This window comes from Colius striatus, chromosome 1, assembly GCF_028858725.1.
Source record: "Colius striatus isolate bColStr4 chromosome 1, bColStr4.1.hap1, whole genome shotgun sequence".
Classification (NCBI taxonomy): Eukaryota; Metazoa; Chordata; class Aves; order Coliiformes; family Coliidae; genus Colius; species Colius striatus.
The window spans coordinates 18,188,213-18,211,650 of NC_084759.1; the positions used below are offsets into that span (position 1 = coordinate 18,188,213).

General features: G+C 43.0%; 1 protein-coding gene across 2 annotated transcripts in view; it reads right to left on the bottom strand.

Moving 5' to 3' along the window:
- Positions 1–13,037, bottom strand: part of LATS2 (large tumor suppressor kinase 2) — a 52,886-nt gene extending 39,849 nt beyond the window's left edge. Inside the window, exons 1-2 of one of the 2 annotated variants that reach the window (XM_061992551.1) lie at positions 12,868–13,037; positions 8,005–8,586 (exon numbers count right to left, since the gene is read on the bottom strand). In XM_061992551.1, the coding sequence (XP_061848535.1) occupies positions 8,005–8,343 (339 nt within the window). In that variant the 5' untranslated portion in view covers positions 8,344–8,586; positions 12,868–13,037. Of the gene's footprint in view, positions 1–8,004; positions 8,587–12,817 lie in introns of both variants that reach the window. The other variant, XM_061992558.1, reaches the window with a different exon arrangement.
- Positions 13,038–23,438: the final 10,401 nt, after the last annotated feature.

Here is a 23,438-nt window from a genome sequence, read left to right on the forward strand (position 1 = left end):
TAGAAATAAGGACCAGCATTTTTCCACTGTAACCCTCAGCTCCAAAAAACACAAAAATACCAGTTCTAAGCTATGCTCACAATTAGGTTATGAACATAAGCAGAGCGTGAAGAAAGTGGAACGTGTTTCACATGCTGTACATATGACTTACGTAAGAATAAGGCCCAAATTAACACAAACATCTGTAGCTTTAACCAACCAGGGTGTCTGTCCCTCCTAGATCTTCCTAGTGCAAATTGCATTTGTTCCAGCAGTACTTGACTGTAAAATATCTACTCCAGAGTAGCTATATCCATAGTGAGGCAGCTTGCAACTCAGCCAAAAATCTTTCCTAAGTCAAATACAGGAAAACCTAGGCCTGCTCAGCTGTTTGGTAACAGAGGTTAGAAAAAAAACCCAGATACAACAGTGGGGAATTAATGGACATATCCAAGAAATGAGCAGCTGCCACTACCAAGAAAATATGTCTTCAAGGTCTCTTTCACATCTCTCCTCACCTATTTTAGATAGCATTGTAGACATGCAAGTCACAGATACAGGCAGTATCCATGGAAAAAAGAATATACATATCAGAGCCTGATTTATGGAAGGTTGGGAGGATACATGGACAATACATGTGGGACATGGCCAGTCTACAGGAGTCACCACCGCCACAAGCAGCTGCAAAGCAGGATTTAAACACCATGCCCAAGGAAGCCCCAAACAAGCTGTGGTCTGCTGGAGAGTGACATGATCAACCTCACAACCAAAAAGACCTTTTGCTGCATTTTGTAGCTCATTGACCTTCAGAGCAACAGCTGTGTGATCCTCAGCCCCTGCCTCCTGGGCATGACCATGATGGTCACCCACTCTCCATCCAGCAGTAGTCTGGTAAGAATTTGAAGAGCATCTTGAATATTTCCAGGAAACAGACATACAGTTGTAATAGACCATGCTTTCAGAAAATAGTCACAGTAACTGTATTCTGCCCTTGGGCAAATATGACAATGTCTGGCAATGATACTTTATAAATAAAACTGAATAAGAAGTTCCTTCTGGTTATCAAATTATATTATGCAACTGAATGCCTGGCTTTGGTCTTATTTAAATTACTAAATTTATGTACCTGGTGACAAGCATTAGTACTTCTACATGAGGTAGAGATGAAATTTCCTTTTTTTTTTCCTTTCTATTAGCTTAGTTACAGTTCTGCTGATCAACTAATTTCAAAATGTCTGTAAAACATTTTTTCCTAAGTTACTGTATGTATATTTGGCCATGCTTTAGGGAAAAAAAAAAAAGGAAAAAAAAAGAATCCACAGAAGTATGACACGTATCTGTACATCACATAAGAAGCAGTCATGGACATTTATTTGCATTCAACTTGCATATTCAACTATCAGCTTTAACATAAGTTTCTATTTAGTTCAGCAGCTATCAGAAAAGCATTCCTAGGTGTAATTAAATGAGTTCCAACTGCACATCTTCAATTACCTCTAAGGACTGTGGCATGTAAAAGCCTTGCAACCAGTCCACCTACTGAAACATCCAAGTTAAAAGAAGATGGAATGATTTTTAGAGGGAAAAAACCCCAAAACGAAACCACAAAAAAACACCCCACCCCCATGCAGAAATGCTATTTTTCAGTCTCAGTATAAAATCACATTGGTTCTTCTCAGATACAAGCTGAAAAGAACTGCAAAGATTTAGCCTGAGAACAACAAAATTGCAAAAGGAACAGTTACACCCTACTACTATTGTAATATCAACTTCCTGTTATAAGAATGGCAATCTTTACTTTTGGTCACAGGAACATTTTTATTCAGAGACTGAAGTTAATGCTTATGCAGAATTTTTAGTGACTGTGATGAAGTCATTTCCTTTTTTATCAAGAAAAGATATCCATAGTTCAACCTTTTCCTGGCAATTAAGTTTTAATAAATACAATTTAAATATCCAATGCAAATTAATCCTGAACCCTGTTACAGCCATATATAAATTTAGACTTTATGATTAACTCTCAAGCTTCTAGAATTATTATCTGACATAAGGAATAGGGAAGCATTAGTTTAATGTAACTCAAGATTCACACATATCTACAGTTGAAGTCTGGCATCTGATTCCTGTTCTGCCATTTCAAACATAACCCTGCTACCGAGGTGCAACTTATTCTATAGTTCACCACAGAAGAAAAGAGACTAACAAGAATCAAGGGCAGAGTTTAAAACACTCCAGTCTTGTTCAGTGCCATTTTACTGCCCAGTTGACAAGAAGCTATGTCTTGTCATGTGAAGGAGCACATGCAATCACCTACTACTGGCCACAAATATTTCCACCAGCATGAAAACACAAAGGAAAAGACAACATTTGTTTTGTTCCGTCGGCAAGACAAGAGCATACACTAAACCACACTCACACAGAACAAAGCCAAGAGCACCTTCCCAAATACACTTCAGGAACTGCATCATGACACAGAAGATTTAAGTATATGTACTAAGACAGTGTCATCAAGAGGTGACAGCAACATAGGAAGACTAGAGACAAGAGAAACGGGAAACAATAAAGAGCTATCTGCAGGCGTCAGTTCAAGAGCAATCCTCATCTCTTGCTTTCTGTCCCTGGTAGGCTATGAATCACTTGTTTTCTGAAGCAGCTAAAAACTGAAATAACTTAAGGGGCTAATTTCAGGCATATTGTTGGGAAAACACATTCCCTTACATGCTTTGATGGAAGAACACTGGATGATACTCTAAATGCCTCAGAAATTAAGAAAAGGTTACAACCAAAAAAGGGAGGTTAGAATCATAGAATGGTAGGGCTTGGAACGGACTTTTAGACATCATCTAGTCCAACTCCCCTGCAGAAGCAGGTCACATAGGAACGTGTCCAGGTGGGTCTTGAAGACCTCAAAGGAAGGAGACTCCACAGCTCCCCTGGGCAGCCTGTGCCAGTGCTGCCCAGAGGAACAGGTTAGAGAGAAAAAAAATAGGAAAAAGTTACAAAACAAGCTCTCAACGCAGCTAGCAAAGACTGAGTGTACAACCTACCTTCAAACAAGGGAGGCAAATGAACACACAAGAGACCGTTGGCCTCAATTACCAACTACCTCAGTTCCTAAAATAAAAACCTTCTCCTGCTTTCAGCAGTGAGTGCCCTCATTTGAGGGCCCCTTTTTTTCCTCCTGTAAGCCAAGAATACTTATTTCCTCTTGACCTGCAACATAGCTTGTAAGGACTCTTGCCACCTTTAACATATGTCCCACAAAATAATCTAGGCAATTTTCTAACAGCTCATTCTTCAGTCATTTTTCATTAACAAAACAATGTGGACCCAAAACAACCAGATGACTAAGATGTCCATCTTGGAGATTTTGGTAAATAGCTGGGCAAGCAGAACTCTTAACATGAGTAAAGTTTACTCGAGCAGTAGACAATTGTTTTTTTACATTACAGGGCAACGTTATGAAATTAATCCCCCCATTTGCTCAGGGGTATTACAAAATTTGCCACCTTTAAACTTGACAGAAATATGTCCTTTTAGAGTCATCCTCTTAACAAATACATCACAACAGGTATTTTGCTACAAGCCAAACTCCCACTATGTGTTGTTACTAAAACAAAACTTTGCATTGTATTTGCTTCCTCTCCTTGCTCCAACAACAGGATGAAAAGCCACATGCTAGAAGGCACATGGATTATGTGTGAACAAGCATGACCTAAAACACTATACAGAAAAAACAGAATACTAACTCCACAGGCAAAGCAAAAAGGATTTTCTGCCCAAGCTCTGTTTGGCATAGCAGAGTTTCCCTGTCAGAGAAATAAGTGCAAATGTTTGCTCAAATTCAATACTGTATTCCCCATTCTCAAAGTTTCCTAGAATCAGGTGTCATTCTAAATCAAGGTAGAATCTTTGTCAAATAGGTTATTAAAAAGGATGCAACCCATGATGAAGAGATCAAAAGAACCCTGTAATGCCAGAAGTAACAACTGGAAAAACCCAAAACGCAAAGATACTCCACTTCTACAAACAATTCCATGAACTCAGTGTAACACTGATGACAAGTGGTAAGACAAAAGTGAACAGCCTTCAGTTGCACCAGGGGAGGTTTAGATCGGATAGTAGGAAAAATTCCTTCATCCAAATGGCTATTGGAAAGGCTGATCAAGGAAGTGGTTTAGTGGTGCCAGTAGACTTGATTTTAAAGGTCTCTTCCAACCTAAATGATTCCATATTCGTGGACACATTGCAGTACCAATAAGCATCATTCCACTTCCTTGAAAGACACTACAACCAGTGTCCAAGGCCTGATCTTCCCCTTTAGAATGTCCTGGTATTGACACAGGTGAGGTGTACATGTTTTATTACAGAGATGTTATAAAGCCTCTGGAAAAAAAAATAAATCCTAAGAGCTTTCCCACTTCACAAATACACATAGTTGTAGTGTTTATAGTACAAAACCAAAATTCTACCTCAATATTCACAACTAAGGCTTGTCCTAGTATGGAGGCGGGGCGGGGGGAAATGAGAAAAAAAAAGGGAAAGCTACGAGCTACGCTGTCCAGCTTTATACATCAATTGGAGAAATCATCAGAGAATCACAGAGGTGACCATGACTGTCTTAACATGAACTAACCTCATACTAGGCACATCTCTCGATAGCAAGTCCACCTACTCTGCTAATCGTACAGCAATAGCTGCCCAAACAAACTGTGTCTAGAAACACAGGAAAGGTACCCTTGCTCAAAGAAGTTTCCCTGAAAGGAAGAAAAAAGAGGCGACAAGGGTGTAACGTTCCATAGTTCATCTAGAACTGCTGCAGCCCACTCTAAATTACAATGTCAGTGGTTGTTTATGCTCTAAGGAAGTACAGTAAGTACAGTACAGCTCATTCAGGTTGCTGGAATGTCAGTGATCATATGCTCAATTGCATCTATTCATTAGAAAAATTCAACCCACAACAGCAGCTGCATTTAGCACCACACCCCAAGCGCCAGTCAGTTGCCCCAGGTGATTCCAGCGGTTACCAGTCAGCAGCACTCCCGCTCCTCGCTTTTGTCCCTCTGCAGTGACTGCAAGTTACACTTCCAAGCCCAAGGAAGTTTATTTCCTGATGAACAGCATAGTAGCGGTGCTTTGGCTTCAAACTTTTGCAACAAAAAAGGTCTGCTCTTTTGCATTCACATTCTACAAGTTTCAAAACAATTTATGCTGCACTAATTATTTGATTGAAACTTGCTAAATAATTACTGTTGAAAAGATGACTTAAGCAAACAGACAAGTTTCTTTTTTTTGAAATGCATTATGACTAATTATGTGTGCAATTTTGTTTTGTATCTCTTAAAAAAAAAAAAAAGAGTAATCCTGGCTACTTTCAGGTCAAGAGCAAAGTCCCCATTAAGTTTTGGGAGACAGATTTCACTATAAAATCGTAAGTTACACAATGGCTAAACAGAAATCTTTGTGAAAGAGCATGGGGGCATTTCAAAACCCTGGCAACTTCCTAATCAATTTTTACAACACCTGTTTACACGTGTAACACCTATGATGACTGCAACTGAAAGGCACGAGAATTTTGTATTTACTTCATGAATTACACTGCATTTTATGAGTTTGTTACATTTACCAACCAGCTTATAATCAATTTCCTGTCCACGAGCATAGAGTAAGAATAAAGTAATTAATTGTTATAATATTTCATTTTTATTTAATTAAAACAATTTCAATTTCACCTTTAAAACTGAGAGTTGCTTAGAACAGAGAGCTACAAACACTACCTTTAAGTTAATTAACATGCAACATCTCTTGTGGTATGTTTTAAACAGTTGTTGTTAAAATCTAACCATGCTAAAGACATGCCAGATGAGTGGAGCTACTAAGAGTAATATATATTGGTATCCTTTCCTCAGCCTCTGAAATTTATACTCCTTCCCTCTTAATTGCCACTGCTCCCCTTCATCCGTCCAAAAATCCTTACTGTGGCCCAATAAACAGACTGAAGTTTGCATGGTGTCCACCAGAATAAATTATGCACAAGGTTAGGATTACTTTTCAGTCTGCCATGTAGAACACCAAAAAGCATCAGTCCAAATCCAGTTCAAAAATGGAGTTCACATAAGACCCAACTGAATAACATGATAACCATCTATTCATTTTTCACAACTTCCAGAGCACCCACAGGTAAGGCTTCTTACTACAAATTGCCAACTGCAGGACCCTTGCAGCTGTTAAACAGCTGACTAGCGTATAGTGACCCAGGATGTGGAGGTGCAAGATCTTGTACTTCGCCAGCCTACTGTAGGGGAAGGCTCAAGTAGATCGTTCGTTATTTGTAGACTGAAATTCTTAACTTCTAAACACTTGCCCCTAGCATTTGAGGGGCTGAGGAAGAGGCTTCAATGTCCATTTACCAATGTCATACTAGCACTGGGTCCAGAGGTAAATAAAACCATCCCCCCTCAAGAAAGTGAAGCTGACTTCTCTGTTAAATCTGAGATCTATTAGCTACCTACAGAAGAAATCCATGTGGTAGGTATTTAAAGGCTTTGACTCACAAGCAGGGACAAGGTAGCTTGGGATGGCTGACTTACTACACATCATGCTCTGAAACAGTTCAGCGTTCGATGCAACATAGCTCAGGCACCAGAAGGAAAGGAAGAATCAAGAGGTAGTCATCAAGTCTGTCACCCTACACTATGTCATTCCCAGGGCCAGGCACCATTCACATCATCTCAAGAAGCTCCATTCATTCACAACCTTCCCATACATCCAACCTTTAAATAGCCTGGACTCACATTAAGAAACTCAGCATTTTTAGACACAAGACTCCAGTGTTGGAATTGCTATCTGGACTCTAGCCAGATGTGATCTTGCTTATGCTTAGGTTTGAACACCAAACACACCTAAGGGATAGGCCCAATAATGCCATCTCCAGACAACAAATCAGAGCTAGGGATAAAAGCTAAAGGTGAGAACGGAACGATCAGACCAGTGAGAGGGAAAAAAATGGAAAAAAGCCCCAATCAAAATGTGCAGCCAAATTTCAGAAGGTAGCAAAAAATCTCCACATCAGAGTCAGAACCAGGCTCTATTGCTCTATGACAAGCAATACCATTGTAGGAAGGCTGAAGTCAAAATAGGTAAAACTTTACACATACAGTACATTAAAATGTCGTGGTATTAAAGGCAATATAACAGGTGCTCAGGTATTTGTTTCATACATTGCTTTAACATTTCTGTGCTGTAACATGCTCAAAGTACTTTCCAAGATTTGTGTCCAAGAAGCCTGTTCTGTGTGTGAACAATTCATCCATGTAACCAACCAAACGCACACTTCCAATCCAGAATCCAGCTGTGCTCATTTAACCTTGGCTCATATGCACAGGGAGTGTTCTCATCCTAAACAGCCAGGGTAGAGTTCTAAAAAAAAATCTGTTTTCATGGCATGCTTAAGATCAGAGAACTACTTGGTTCCTCCAGCTAAATAATTTAGTACAGCATCTTGGTTCACTGGACTAGGAAGTGTTTAGTTGTACTGCAGTACTTCTCATTGCATCTGCAATCTGTCTCTGGTTATCTCACACAGCAAGTGTGCGTCTTCAAAGACCATACACTGTCTCTGTCATTTTTTCTGGTTGGTTGTGACAGTGCACTGAGCTTAGATGTGCTAGACAAAATTCTACCCAAATACTCAGAGCTAAGGCTTATTCCAGTATTGAGGAGGGAAAAAAAAAATAAAAGAGAAAGCTACCCTGTTCAGGCTTATACATCAACAGCAGAAATCGTAAGAGAATCCTAGAGGTCACCAATCACCATCTTTAACATGAACTAACACACAAGGCACACCTTCTAACAGCAAGACCATCTACTTTGGTAGTCAGACAGCAACACATCTGCCAGAAGAATCAGTACACTTTGTCAACCATCAAGCTCAATAATGTCCATCAAAATCCTTTCCTTTCCTGAGTCCCGAGTATAAACTTGTTTTGAAGGTAGTGACAATCCCTCCTCCAAACTCATACATACCTGATCACAGCCTGCGTTCACCAGTTCCTGGAGCATCTGCCTATTCACTTCCACAGCAGCTGTAGTACTCGACTCATTGGCAAAAGGCAGCAAAGAATACCTAATTTCCCGCAGAGCTTTCTGATATGGTCCAAACTTAGGTGTTTGTCTCATCTGCTGTTGCCTCGCAGCATCCTTCCCTATCAAAATCTTATGGTCCAGAGAAGTTTCACTGCCTGGTCCAATAGGTAGCCCCTGACCTGAAGATTTGGATGGTTGCTTTAAACCTTCTCGAATTTCTTGTAACCTTTGTCTGCTGTTTCCAGAATATGTCGTAGCAGGAAAAGTCTTTGGCCTCATTGTGAATCCAGTTTTCTCTGAGCATAAATACAGCTTTATTCTTAGAGGGGTTTAAAACTACTTTATTTAGAAAAAGTGTCACTTGACAGTATCAATTTGTTGTAAACATAATCCTTTGGAGAGAAAAAGGAAAGGCAAAATTCTTGAGAAACTTCTGCCAACGTTTTAGTTCAGCTCATAATCTTCACGTTTCCTACGGACAATGAAAATCCTTGGAATCATCATTTTGCAGACTGACAGTGTCTGAAACAAAAAAAATAGAAAGTACACGCAATTAAGATTGTATTGTAAATGCTTCTGAAGGGACAGCATGACAAGTAAATCAAGTGAAAGTACATCAGTTTAACCTCTTACGATATCCCAGCTGCATTCCCTTTAATGGTTTTCACTTTATCTGTTTTCAAGAGCAGGATTTCAAAAGGCTTTTTCAACATAGTCAATAACTATTTTTCCTTTTAAAGTTTCATTTTCAAAATAAATGAAAACAAATCCCTTGAAAATGATGTTTAAGAATGTTACAGTACCGAACTGCAGCAAGTTTCCCACCCAGTTGCATAACCAAATCCTGGACAAGCCTGTCCTATTTCACAATTAGGGAAGAGTATGCTCATGAAATGTTTTTCCCCCACTTAAGATTTTGTTTGTTTTACACTAGCTGAGCTCAGTTTCAGAAGTTTAAGAAAGAGATTTATAATGGAAATATTGATGACTCTAACCATAGCAACTTCTAGTATTTCAATAACAAAGTGAATAACAGAAAGACCAGATATTTTGCCTTTCTACATGAGTATGTTAGCAAAGATTGAAGCTGAGTATTCTCCACAGAAATTGAAGGAGGAGGAGAAAAAAAAGGAATAATATATAGTATTTCATTAGCTGAGCTTTATATGGGGGGGGGAAAACAAAAAAAAAAAAAGAGAGAGAGAGGTAGATGGAGCTGCTCAGTAATAGCAGAAGAGGCAAAACCAGCTCAGTTAGCATCCCAACATAGCAAAAACAAAAGACCTTGAGACAGCTTTAGGCATCTCTTCTGACATGCAGCCCAGAACAGCTATGCAGCACAGGTGAGCTGCTGTGCAACTTGTGGTCTCTGTGCGCACGAAGTTACGGAATCCTTCCTCAACTCAGTCTTTGTGGCATCACCATAAAAGAAGCATTAAATAATGGTGCATTCAGGGAAGATTAACAAGACAGATTAATCAGAAATGTCGTCTTGCTATTGATGCTGCTTACGCAAGTTGGCTTCTGCTGCTGATTTTGGCACTCACAGCAACTCCTTGAACGGTGCTCACACCGCGTTGTTGGGAAGGTTAGAATTGTGTTTTGTTGTTTCCAGTTCACAAATACAGAATGTGGTAACACACTGCATGTTCTGCTCAGTCACTCAGAAGTCAATTTGATTTAGCATTTCTTTTAAAAGAAGGTATTTCACTTCTGATCACGGCATATTTATCATTGGAAATATTTTTTTCCAGAAAGTGTTGTTCTTTATTTTCACGTGCTCACGCTAAAACTCACTTTATCACAACATATTCTTCTTGTGATAGCTATAGCATTTCCCAACAAAACAACTATTTCCATACATTTACCATCACTTCTCACTGCCAAGCAAAGAGCTTACTACAGTGAAGGCCAAGAGAACCTGGACACATTAAACTCTGAAGCCCATCACCACTTTCACCATTAGTGGAGAGTCCACTTCAAGCTTTCCTCTACCACCAAAGACTGAAATACAATGGTGAAGTCAGACATCAGACTTTTATAATGGTTCAGTAGTTTGACATGAAGGAGCACTGATTCATCACTTGAGCTTAATCCATGTCAACCTCTTTCACTAAGATTCAAATCTTCAGTTAACTAAAAGACACCTATAATGTATTTGAGGTGTTGAGCTCCTACACTTGGTACTCTCTATCCTGCAACCCTAACTCGTAGAGGACTAAGAGTGACATCAATACCCACATGCACACTGCACAAGGTCTGTAGTTTGTTTTGAGTGAAGGAAGGACTAAAGCTATTCATCTAGATTTTAGTGCTTCCACAAACAACAAATCAGCTATTAGTTAATAACAGATTCCATTTTCGCTGTTCAGTGAAGACGAAAGCAAGCAAAGAGTCCCAGAACCAGAATTTTTCTACTTGACAAGAATACAGCAAGAGATAGCCTTGTTAAAAAAAGAAACACAATAGTATTGCATCCTTTTTAGGATTACATCATAACTAGCTAGTGCTTATAATCTAGAGAACAATTAATTGGTCTATAACTGTCTTCTCCTGACAGCAGCAGGCACCATATGGCTGGGTTTAGGAATCTGGGTTGTTCTTCTTTTTCAGTCCCCATGCCAATCCTCAGGCCTGGGATGCAGGCAAAAGCTTGCAATCCCCCCCACCACACACCTTTTTGCAAGCAAAGGACTGCTTTCCCACTTCTACACATGCTTCACATAAAGAACTTCTGTGACCTTTAGCCTAAGCTCGAGTTTAATAATGCTGGGTCAAGCCAGCTGGCAACTTCCTCAGCTTGCACTTACAATACTGCTAAAGCACAAAGAAACGCTGATCGTTTAGACAGTATGAATGAGAACAGCAACAACACTAAGTACCCAAGCTAAATGCGAACGTGTTTCACATTTTGCAGAATGTTTTTTTAACTGAATATGTACAATAAGCCAAGAACTCAGAACGGTAAATACTACAGATTATTTACAAAGACAGTCCAGCCGCCTGCTTTTTAAAATCTTCCTGTGATTTGCATTTCTAGCAAAAAATAAAAGGCTTGTGCGCTTGAAAGATAAGTGGTGTGTCTAATTCTGTCTAAGCATTTCTGACTGTACATCTGGATTGTAGTAACTCCAAATCCTTCTAATCTGCACCTTGCCTACAGCAGGAATGTATCAATACCCTTTCTGACATCATGAGAAACGATTTTTCTGAATTTTTTTTGAGCTTCAAGACATTCTGTCTAAACAATCCTAAGGTTTTTGGTTTTCTTCAAAATCATTATACACTCTGACTCATTAAAAGCTTGTCCATTATCCTGAAGATGTAGTATTTCAAATAAGCACAACATTACTTTAATTGCATCAAATTAGAACCGTTTTTTAATAACTGATTATTCTTTTTCATTTGAGAAGTACCAATAGCTGCTCTGGCAGTATAAACAACTGCACTGAAATCATGTGCCGATGTCTGTTTGCCCAGCAGCACTAGCTATTCACTCTCCTCTTTCTTCATTCATCAACAGGCTGCATGTGCTACTGTCTCTGTGGAGCTAGGACACAGGCAGGCAAGAAACTGAAGCTCAGTTTCAAAAGCTAAGTCTCAAACTCCAAGCTGGCGAGCTGTTTCCCCATCTATAACCATGCAGGCACTATAGTGAGCCAAATGTGCACTCACTGCAGAAGAAAGGAGTAAAGTTTTTAAAACCTGCTACAGTTGCCTTCACTCTCCCAATTTACAGATACTGCTTTGGGGTTTTTTGGATCACAAATTCATGGAAGTAGGGATCATCCACTTTGTGCTGGGGGTCTAAGACCCGGGGGGGGGGGGGAGGGCAAGTGTTTCAGGAATTTAATTGTGGTACAAACCGTGCTTCCCTGTATAAGTGAGCATATAACAAACGTGAAAAGAACCGAACTGAGGATTTTCCTCAAAATCGTTCCTCTTCTCCTACCTCCGGCTAACAAAACTGTCCAAAAAGTAACTCCGTGCCCATGTACCACTGCCAATCATAACCACTGGCCCAATCTGCGCTGTGGGAAACAGCTCACCTTCCCCATCCACAGAAGACTAACAGCTATTGACCGCAGAGACTGGACACTACAAATCAGCTTTTCTGCGTCATTTGCGCCGGTGTCTTTGCCGGGGAAGGGGTATTTCAACACACACACAACGCACGACGTAGGAGAGTGGCTGAATTTTGGCAGTGACCTTCAACTGACTGGGACAGCAGGGCCCCTGCCACAGCCAGCCGGGACCGTACGGGCTCTGGATGCCCCGCGACTCGCCCTCCGCAGACATCCCCACTCCGGCTGGGTCCGGCTCCGGCTCGTCGCCTCTAACGCCTGTGTCGGCCGGGAGTAACCCCGGGGAACGCGAGTGCCCCAACCCCTTCTCCCCGAGTCACAAACCCCACTTCTTTCGCAGGCAGAAAGCTCCTGAAATAAACTCCGGCCATTTACCAGCAGCTGTGGCCTGCCGGGGCATCCCGCGGGGCGGGAGCCGGACTGCCCAGCCTGGAGCAAAGGCCTCAGGCGGGCGGGCCGCCCCGCTCCAGGGCCGGACTGTCACACGAGTGTCCGGAAAATGTCGGAGGCTACGGGCAGGGCGCCGAGGCTGTCCCCACGAAGGGGACACGCACATACACCGGATGCTCAGTCCCGCTTCAAGGACCGACCCCCGTGCTCTCCACACGACTTTCCCCTCCGCGGACAGCAGCTGGCGTGGAAGGGGGGGGGCGGGTGTAGGCACTCACTCGGAGTTGAGGGGAAACCGCGGCGCCACCTCACCCGCGCCTTCGCTCACCTCCTCGGGACGCCCAGCGCCGCCGCTCAGCCTACCGTGGTGAGGGGGTTACCCGTTCAACTTTAACGACGGCGGCGAGTTCAACGGCGCGGGCCGATTTCCATCTTCCCCCCGGTCCGTCCCGGGCGCCGAGTGCGGGGCGCAGTCGGGACATTCGCTACATTGTTGGCATTCCATTCGCGTCACGTGACCCGCGGCGCCCGCGTCACTCCACTCCCCCTCGCGCCCCTCCCCGCGCATACCAGCGGGGGGAGGGGCTTCCAGCGCGGGAAGCGGCGGTCCGGGCTGCGGCGCCCTCAGGGGCCCGGAGGGACGGCGGGCGGCAGGGGGGGCCGGCCCCGCCGCCAGCGTCTGCCGCCCGCCCTCCGCGCCCCTCTGCGTGCCCCCGCGAACGCTCCGGTGACACTTTCCCCTCACAAAACCCACCCGTCCTCGCGGCACGTTGTTAGTGTTCCCGTTCACGCTGAACTGAAGCCACACGCGCACACGAAGTGGCAGGGCTAACGATACTGAATTTGGGCTTTACTCGTGCCTTATGGTTCTTAGGGTGGTTTTTGAGGGAGGTTACTTAGTTTTCGCGTCAAGGGGCGGTATGAGGTGCCAGGGGCGGAGGAGTGGGGGACAGCCGGGGAATTCACATCAGGATCAAAAATGCGGTCTCAAGCTGCAAAGGATTTTTGGGTGCAAAGCTCATGTTTGACCTCTTTGTGGATGGAGCTGCCTGGATCTGAGCCAGTTTTTCATGAAAACAAGAATATTCTGATGTTACATGTCATTATGGTCCTTAATAAAGACAAATATCAATGCTAAATGATCACCACACCCCCAAATGCAGCACGGTTTTGGTGTGGGAGGCTGGCTCTGACCCCTCCGCATGACAGATACACACGCTAGCGGTAACCAGGGAATACTAACGCAGAGGGAAAATCACAGGATCACAGAATGGTAGGGGATGGAACAATAAGACTGTAAGCTTTCCTATATATATGCATATATCTTTAGATGATTAACATGAAGGAAGCCTGCAGTCCTGAAATAATACTTCAAAATTACTGAAATCCTGTTGCAAAGCTGAGAAATGCTCTTTGTAGAAGCACACCATTTGGCAGGGAAAACATCAAGTCTCACAAATGCTTCAGACACATGGTTATCTTTAATCGTGTGATTAGTCCCAGTCTGCAACAGGACGGAGAGCACGTATAAAGAGAAGTCTCTGCATAACTCTTTCCAGGATGGGAGCTCTATTTACAGCCTTTTCCAAGACATGGGGACTATTTTTATAAGTAATACTACTCACGGACAGTCCTATCTAAGGATACTTCTCATGCTTGCTTATCACAATCCTTTTCCTTTTTTTATTTTAAATGCCTTCCATGCAAATTGTCAATAGTGCTTGCAAATGATGCTGGTTTGGGAGAAGTGACTGTCAATAGAGTGCTCCATTTCATGAGAAAAATGCAGCCTGGTACACAGATATTGTTTACTGCCTGATCTGAGGGCAGCCAGTTACTGTATATAAATTACTGTTGAAATTTCAATCGTGTCATTGACTGGGATATATTGTGAGGGCCGGGAGGGAGGGTTGGGGAAAGGAAACCTCTGACACTCTGGAGAGCTGAAGAAACCCATTAGATTCAGAGCAGATTCCAGCCTTGGCAGAATATTGTAGGGTAATGTGGTTCATTTTACAATCTTCAAATACCTGCAAAACTGAAGTAAATTTTAAATGATATGACAGATGCAGCATAGCTTCATTTTCTGAATTACTGCTGTGCTTAACCGATGAAGCATAGCAACAGAATTGCCCAAACCAGAGATTGCTCAATGGCTTGAGACCTTTTCCCAACAAAGTTCAGGCCAGTTTAAAGGAACAGCATCAAGATAAAAATTGCTTACTCTGTGCTAATATGGTCTTTCGTAAGATTTGGTTGCCATCCACATTCTTAAATCTAGGTGAAACAGATCTTTTCATTTATTTTTCTCCTTTGGAACTGTTTGTTTTCCTTTTGCATTCCAATCCATCTGGGAATGAGACTCAGCTGCACTATTTCACCTCCTAGTTCCAGACAGCTGCTCTTTCTGAATTTCATGCGTTTCCACAGAGCTGCTGGGTTTGAAGTCCCACCAGCAGAGCAGCAGGTAAGGAGAGATGGCTTGAATCCACTCTCTAGAAAGTACCCGTATTTGGCTGGTCCGCCACAGACTCACGCTACTTCTGCTTTTAGCCTTTAGAAACCCAAACCATTAGAAATCACAGTCCTCAAACGTACTAAGGAAATGGAATTCATTTGGGTTGTAGCATGATACAACTCTGTTAAACTGCGATTTGATCTCTGTACGTTTTTTTGAGATGACTGTGTGTCGGTCAAGTCTTTCCTCCCGTGTTCTCCACAATAAGGTATCTCCGAAGTGAAAGATAAAAAGAACAAGACAATTTGTCTGCACGAGCAAATCCGTTCAAAGACTAGGCCATGAGATAATAATCTACCATGACTAAGGGTCAGTGTGTTTGTTCATGGCTGCGCTCCAGTGACTCTGCTGGATGTGTGGTGATTAGAGCACTCACCTCCTGACTTGCCGGAGCAGCTGTCTGCCCGCGGTGTAGGTAAGGTGGGAGGAACCATGGCTCCACTATTTCACATTCTTTCTTCTTCCATTTCCCTGAGACGGCAAGGAAAACAGGAGCTTCGTGCAGCTCCATCCCCTTGCACCTAATGCTGTGATTCGCCCCACCCCTTCCCCATGTTCATTTCACCGTTTGCTGGGCCACAGCGTGACTCTTTCTAAACTATTGTATTTGGAAGCAATTACCAAATTGTGCTGCTAAAAATACTCCTAGCAACCAAATAAATGTGATGTGGGTGGGTGAACTTTTTCTTTACACAATACTGGCAATAAAAGCTTGAACCTATTCAGAAAACTTGAAAAAGAAGGTAAACCAAGAATATAATCAGTAATATCTAGTTCTCAGCCTTTTTGAAGAAGAGGAGCACACACGCATGAAACGTTTATGAATGATGGAACGCACGTGTGTATGACCATTTGCATACAAAGGATTTGCTGACAGTGACATCCTTCACTAGGACAATGTCTAGAACAAAGGACTATGACAAAAGGAATGAGGTGCAAGGAAAAAAAGACCTAGGTAAGCATCACTGAAATGTTCTTAGGTTAATGTATTGATTCTCTTTGCAGAATGATATTGGGGAATCATTCTTCCCAATCCACCAATGCAAAAACAGAAATGGGAGTTCTGGGTCCTCCAGCACAGTACAGACAGCACAACCTGTATGTTAATAAAATGTGTATGTTTAATACAAAACTAAATTTGTGGGAGTCAAAGTTAGCCTCATTGCTTCAATAATTCGGTGAGTAAAAATAGAGAAACTCTAACCAGATTCTGATTATGCTTTTTTTTTGCCAGAATTTTATCTATGAGATCTATCACAGAATTCTTTGAGGGTAGAGGGTGCAGTGAATATAAGAGCTGCATTTGATTTCAGCATTAAATAGGTGAAATAGGACAAATCTGACTGTGAAACTGCCTCAGCTTTGCAGAGGAAACCCACATCCAGGCTCACGTTAACTGGGCAAGGCATTCTGGATGTTCAGGCTGCCTTCATGGCTCTCACATAGAAGGTGCAGATCTAAATTTCACAAGGCCCTTTGTACTTTGCCCTCAGAGCCCAGGCAGGCCCGGGAGGGCCTTGGGAGGAATCTCACCAGCGCCAGCCAGTTGTGCTCTCCGTTTGGGAATGAATCAGCCAAAGTTTCAAGTCCCTGCAGTCAGCTTGATGCAATGCAGATGGCTTTAGAACATCACAGTCAACTTTTTCCAAAATTTTAGGAAAAGTTTTTATTCATCTATGGGCAATGCCCTTCTGATGCTGAAGAAAATGAGAAAAGGGCAATGCAGGACACAGGAAGCCCTGGTATCTGGCGAGGGTATCCAGCAACCATCAATCTAGCCTGGCAGGAATGATCTTTTCATCAAAAGCTTGGCACAGCAGCTGTTAGCATCTCCCAGCAGAACAGTTCTGCCCCACCACAGTTCTGCCCTTCTGGCTGCAGACACCCTAAATGATTCACCCTCCAGACAGAAGCAAAATGTGTGGGAGGCACAGGGGCACATCCAACACCCTTGGCTTAGTGCAGAGCATAAGAGACTCTGGAACTGCTGAGGACAAGGGTAGCTTCCCAAAATGCCTGTGCATGGAGGGAAAAACATGTACAGAGCTGTGAGAAACCCCTCTGCCCTGAGGGAACAATCTTCTCCAGTACTCTGGAGAGGAAAATACAAAGGGATTCCCAGAGCTACTGGTATAGAAGTGACGATTTGGACTAGGAAATCCCTAAAGTACAGCAGGGGAAAGCAGCATCAGAGCGTGTGGCAAAGAATGGTCACTTGTGTGCCATGGAGACTACAAACTGCCCCCTGCCCTGCAGACACACGCATGCCAGTGCAAGGGCTTTCGGCAACCATAAGGGTCCATTGAGGCTTCAGAAGGGTGATACTCCACTGAAACATTTCATGTTGATTCGGGGGAGAGGGTGGTAGCCAGCTCTTTTGAGCCAAAGGTAGCACAGACCAGCTTTTCTCCATTCCCTGTCTCTCTTGGACTGTCAGCAAACCATTTCACTTCTCCACCTCAGCTTCCCTGAATGAAGAGCTCCTCCTGTGAGCTGTCATTATGTGAAACCAGTGCCTCAAAGCCCAGTGCCAGAACTCAGCGTTAACTGAAAAGGAAGTTGTGTTCATTTCTCCCATAATTTATGGTGCCTCTTTGGAGTACCTGTATAGCTCTTCCCATGAGAAAATTACATCTCTTTTTAAAAGCATGTATCAAACTTGCATTCTGTGTTAGACTGATCCATCAATTTAAAAACTGTTGGCTGCTGAGGAGTTTATATTGTCACCTCTACAATAAATGGCATGTATTTGAGTATATCAAGGAAAAGATATCCTTAATACGTTTCAACTGTTAACCTGAATCCAGTGTTTTGTTGTTTTCTGCTACCCACTTTGAGTGCAGAAGGAGAAATCTCCTGGTTCCTGTCCCATATTTGATTTATGGAAAGTCCAAAAATCAGAAAAAAAATGGAGTTTCATTTAACTGAGAACACAGAAATAAGTTATCATCCTAGTATAAAATGCCACATGCTTTGTCCATTGAGTAGCCTATGCAGAGGGGAAACAGGAGATTTTTTTAGATAAGACCCTGGAAGAAGAGACATAAAGGACAGGTGACTGAGACCATAATCTACTCAAAGTCCGAAATAGCAGCCAACAAAACTTTCTTGAAAACAAGTACCTTCAGTTAGTCACCTGCTTGCAATCAATGCCTGGTCACTGAAGCTAACTGTCACCTTCCCCAAAAGTACTCCTGGAAATGTGCCTACGGGACGTCCACCTCATCAGAGAAACCTGAGGGGGAATTAGCCACAGGGAGACAAAAAGTGGTAGAGCTGAAGCGTTCAGAACACAGAGGTGCACACAGCTCAGACCCTCGGGGTCACTCACCAACCCATGTCTGTCTGGTTGCAAACCATGCTGAGCCACAGGAATTTTACCACAATTACTACTAACCCTTCTCAGAGCAAAAATCCAAGAAAGCCTCAAGGTGTCCACGTCTTAGAAACTTAGTAAGATGCTCCTTGTCCTAAGAAAGGACAGGAAAGTATGGCAAGAGAGAATAAATGTACACAAAGGATTTCAACAGAGGGCTGTCAGTCTGTTATCCTTGTGCAGTAAAACTTGACAGCCTATAACCATCTCCGCCTACAAATATCTGAATGGCTGTCTCCCAGCTAAAGGGTAGAATTGAGTCAGAAGTTAGCACTTGTAATAGGCTTCCTTATCAAAAACAAGGAAAAGCAATGCTTCAGAAAAGGACAAGAAAGTATCAGATTAGATATCATTTGAACACGTTTTGGGTTCCCAACATAAGATATGGCTTGGGCTAGATGTGAGACTCGGAGGAAACCATTCCTCTTCTGAGATGCTGTCGGATCTACCAGAGTCTGTAAAAGCACAGAAGGCTAGTTGGAAGATTACAAAAAAATTAGTGACCATGGTAATGAGCTTTGGATCTGATCTTCCTCTGTAAGCCTGGTTATTATGACTAAATCATCTGAAAAAGGAAAAAAAAAATACCCCAAAACAAAAACCAGCAACAAATTTCAAATTATTAAATTCTGAGAGAAAACTGGACATGGAAAAGAGTAAAGGAAGGGATGGGATAGGAAAGTGGGCACTGGCGTGTGTTCAGAAGTACTAGTAATGTGTACTGAAAGACAATTAATAGTACAGATGGGCAAGGAAGTACAACCACACACTAAAAAAAGACACACAGTAAAGGCAGGGAACTGGACAGATTACAGGCTGACATCAATATTGCACAAGTAAAAGGGGTGAGCCAGTATAAAACATGGAAGTCAAACTGTAAGAGACTGACCTACGTGCGTGCGTGTATTTTAGATACGCTGAAGAAGATGGCAGTGGAAACAGAGAGCAAGGGCAGTTCTAGACAGAAATGCTGAGCTTTAAAAAAAAAGATTTGTACCTACCTACCTGTGGAACAGCTACTAAATGAGAAGGTTCCAGAGAAGCATGAGGCAAGTATCAGCTAATCTTGCTATGTGTGATGGTGCGCTGGAAGGCTACAGTTGCTCCCAAAAAACCCCAGCACAATAAGGGATCACCTCTTCAGAGCAGAGATTACATCTCTACAGATAAGATGGGCAGAGAAGTTGAATGGAGAAACACAGCTAGGCTGCATGGGTGTTCACAAGGATCACAGCAACTCAATGGCAAAGCCAGGACTGTGATCCTCATCTCCTGAAGCATGGTCAGCAACTAGATCATGTTTTAGATCAACTTGATCTAGATCAACTAGATTAAATTCTAAAAAGATGCAAAACTTGAAGAGGCAGAAGGAACATTCATTTCCTTGGTTCCAGTCTATTGCCCAGACACAAAGCCCTGGGGAACACTCTAACACTTAGGTCTTGCCCTAGAGAATCTGTAGAATTTCAGATCCTTGATGCTTAGCCTCTCTTTGACACACAGTAATTTCCCAGTGGTGCTGCAAGCCTGTTGCTGCCTCTTATTTTCCTAAATAAACTAGCTTTTGATGGTGACAGTGCCAGCCGGGCTGCCTTACACTGCCCTTATACCTGCCACATCTGCAAGCATTGCAGGGAGAGGCAGCAGGTGCTGCTTGCAGCATCTCCTGAGCTCAGGGCACAGTGGGGTTGCAGCACCCTCCTGTCTGAGGACTGCCCACAGGAGCGACAGGTTCTCAGAGCTCCCAGCACCCACACCACATTTCTGCCACCTTAAGTGAGGGACTGAGAACTGAGCAGTCCTATGGCACAGCTGTCAGGTCAGGGCTCCAGGGAAAGCCTCCTCAGACGGGATTGCCTGTGAGAATGATGTGGGATAACATACAACTTGGCAAAGCATCTCAAAGCAGTCAACAAACACCACTTATTTTCTTGAGGGAGAGAGAAAGATACTGAGAAGAGGCAAAACTTGTGACACCTCTGTGTACTCTGGGGCTGAGATCCTGTGTTTGTTTACATACCTTTGTCAGCAAAGGACACCAGAAAACTGAGAGAAGGTACTTAGTATTGTCCATGAGGCCGGTGGCTTGCATGAATAACTTGGCCTGAATCCTCCAGGTTAGTTGGTATAATCACAAGCAGGATGGAAGGATGGGGGTAAATTTGTCACCTGGCCTTTGTAATAGAAACAGAAAATTGTGTGTTGGGACTTGTTATCTCTATGTGCTACATATCCACTTTTGTGTTTAAAGCTTAATGGAAATCAGGGTTACAACTCTCCAAAAGTTGTTGGGGAAATTTCTGAGAGACCTCTGCATAGGAGACACTGAAAAATCCCCATCTGTCCATATTGCCCTACTAGAGGATCATCACCAAATCATATAACGTGGAAAAAAGCATCCAAAGACTCTGGAAACGCTTCACCACATGTTCCCATTGGATGACTATCATTACCACCACATGTCTCCTGGTATTCCACACAATCTTTCAACCTACATCTATTTTGAACTTTCTTCCCACATCAGCCACTGCTTTTAGCTCACTTCAGGAATACTTGCTTGTCTAAAAAGCTCCACAGTAGCCCTAAACAAACTTTCAATTTCTAGCTATTTTCTTTCAATCGCTGCTGTATGTTACTTTTGCATACTGTGCTAGAGCTCACAAAGCCCCAGCTTCATGATAAAGAAAAAGGTTCTGATTGTCAGGAGTAGCTTTTATTCCTCACTAGTCACTGCAGGTTGGATAATATGTGATTTGCAAACAATTACAGAATATGGTTATAATGAGAATTACCCTTCTGAGTCTGTAACTTAACTGACTAGTCTTCTGCAAGTCCTGGAATGTGATGTACATGTGAATTGTAACATCATTATAGTGTAAATCAAAGTGAATAAGGACACAGAAGTAACAACCAATTGTTTTAAAGCAGTATTTTGTGACAGTGTGCAAAACACCTCTGGTGGCCCTTGCATTTCTGTCATCATGATTACAAATCTTTTCTGTGCTCTGGCTATTTCTTTCTTCGGTTACTGTGATTTGTTTACAGTTACTCTCCACTCTCCTTGTAGTCCCTTTAGCCTAACAAAATCAGTGTAATTGCACTTCCATCCATTTTCCACTTCTCACATAATGGCACGCACCTGCAGGTGCTCCAAAGCTCTCGGCAGTGCCAGCCCCCGGTGCGTATGTAGCCAGAGGGCAGGCTCGGGCCATGCCAATTCCTGTGCGCACCAGATCTGCTCAGCCACCCCCTGCAGACACTGCAACACCCGTGGGTGTGCAAATTCTGAAGTCACGTTTCTAAGAAGCCTTGTGCGGTGTTGTGAAATGCAAGCAAAGACTGTGTTTGGGTGCAAGGAGTGCTTCCTTGGGATTTCACAGCTATTGCCCTTCTTCACTTTGTGTCCATCTGAAACACCCCATCCTCATGTCAGCCAGCGAGAGGAGGTGTGTGCTCAGAGTGGGTGACACCAAATGTGCATAGTTGGAGTTGTTAGTCTGGTGGTACCTGAAACACAGCACTGCTGATCGTCCCACTCTTCTCCCCAACGCACCTCATCATTTCTGCCTGCACTCTTCCAGTGGGGAATTATTTTCTGTTCTGTCCATGACTGTCCAATTTCAGATCTCTGGGGGATTTTTCATTTCTTCTCCTGAAGTCCTGGCTGCTGTTACAAATTCATTCTGCCTCAAGTCAATTTTTTTTTCAATATAAAAGTTCTTTCTAATTCTACTTTTGGTACTTCCTCTATTTTTTCTGGGTTTGGGGAAGGTTTTTAATCTTCCCTTTTATTTCATATAACTGATCTCTCCTTAAAGGCCTAATCTGAAGCTTTTTGTTTCTGTCTCAGTATCTTCTCAAAGTGATCCTTGCTGTTCATCACCATGGCTACCATTCTTCTCTGAGCTCTGGACATTACCTGCTTCAGTCACTGTAATTTGCTGTCAACTACTCTCTGGGCTCTTCTGTACACCCTTGAGCCTAACCATTAACCTCCATTCTCCTCTCTCCACTCACAGGATACCACTTTGTTTCTTAGTCTTGCCATTGTCATCTTGCCTCCTTGCTCTGCAGGTTTTCCCTCCTTTTCCCCGTTCCCTCCCTTGCTTCCTGTGTGCCTCCCAATGCTCTCCTGCCGTAATACCTCTTGTCTGCTCCCAGCCTCTGTTCTGAAGCCTGCCTTTATTTTGATAGCTGCAGGAGTTGAAGTAATATCAGCTTTACAGGGAGGAGAACTTGTGCCAGATTCCTTGACTCCTGAAGGTCATCCTTGAGGTCTATGGCAGATTACGAAAGAAACCCCAGTGTTTCTGAGTGACATCCAGTCATTCAGCCCAGGACTGCCCCTCTCCAGATCTGTCCTGCAGACCTCTGCCCTGGTTATTCTTGGTCCCTGTAGGATCCACTTTTTCCCTCGAGGCAATTGCCTTGCGTCTTTTCTTGACCATGTTTGACTCTGAATTCTTTGGGAATGAGATTAATGGGTTTGTATTTGCAAAGCACCCAGTTCACCTTTATAGTGCCATATAAATGCTTACCCCATCGTAATTATAGTAGCCAGTGGCTCAGACGTGCTGTACACTGCTCAAGGGGGAAGCAGACAGACTTCTGTGCGTCACGCAGAGGAAAGCGACAGACTGTTTGCTCCCTAATTAAAACATTTCAGTGACTTTAGCTTGAGCAATAAAAAACTGCCTTGGAGAGCCTAAATGTGCCTCAATTAAGATTTCAGATAAGATCTCCTGCCAGTGCTGAGAGGATGGCCTGGTAACAGTGACGGCCAGGGCAAAGTGCTGGCTCCTATGCCTGGGAACACAAAGCACAACCCTGCCTGGCCCCTCACCTCGGGAGCTCAAGGGAGAAATATTCCCAGAAAACTCTTTGTGTCTGAAAGGATAAAAATTCCCCGTCATTTTGTAGATTTATTGCTGTAACAGGTTCAGAGGCCCTTGGCCCTCCTTCCCCTGAATTAGCACAGCATTGCCTGTGGTATGGGTTGCTTCTG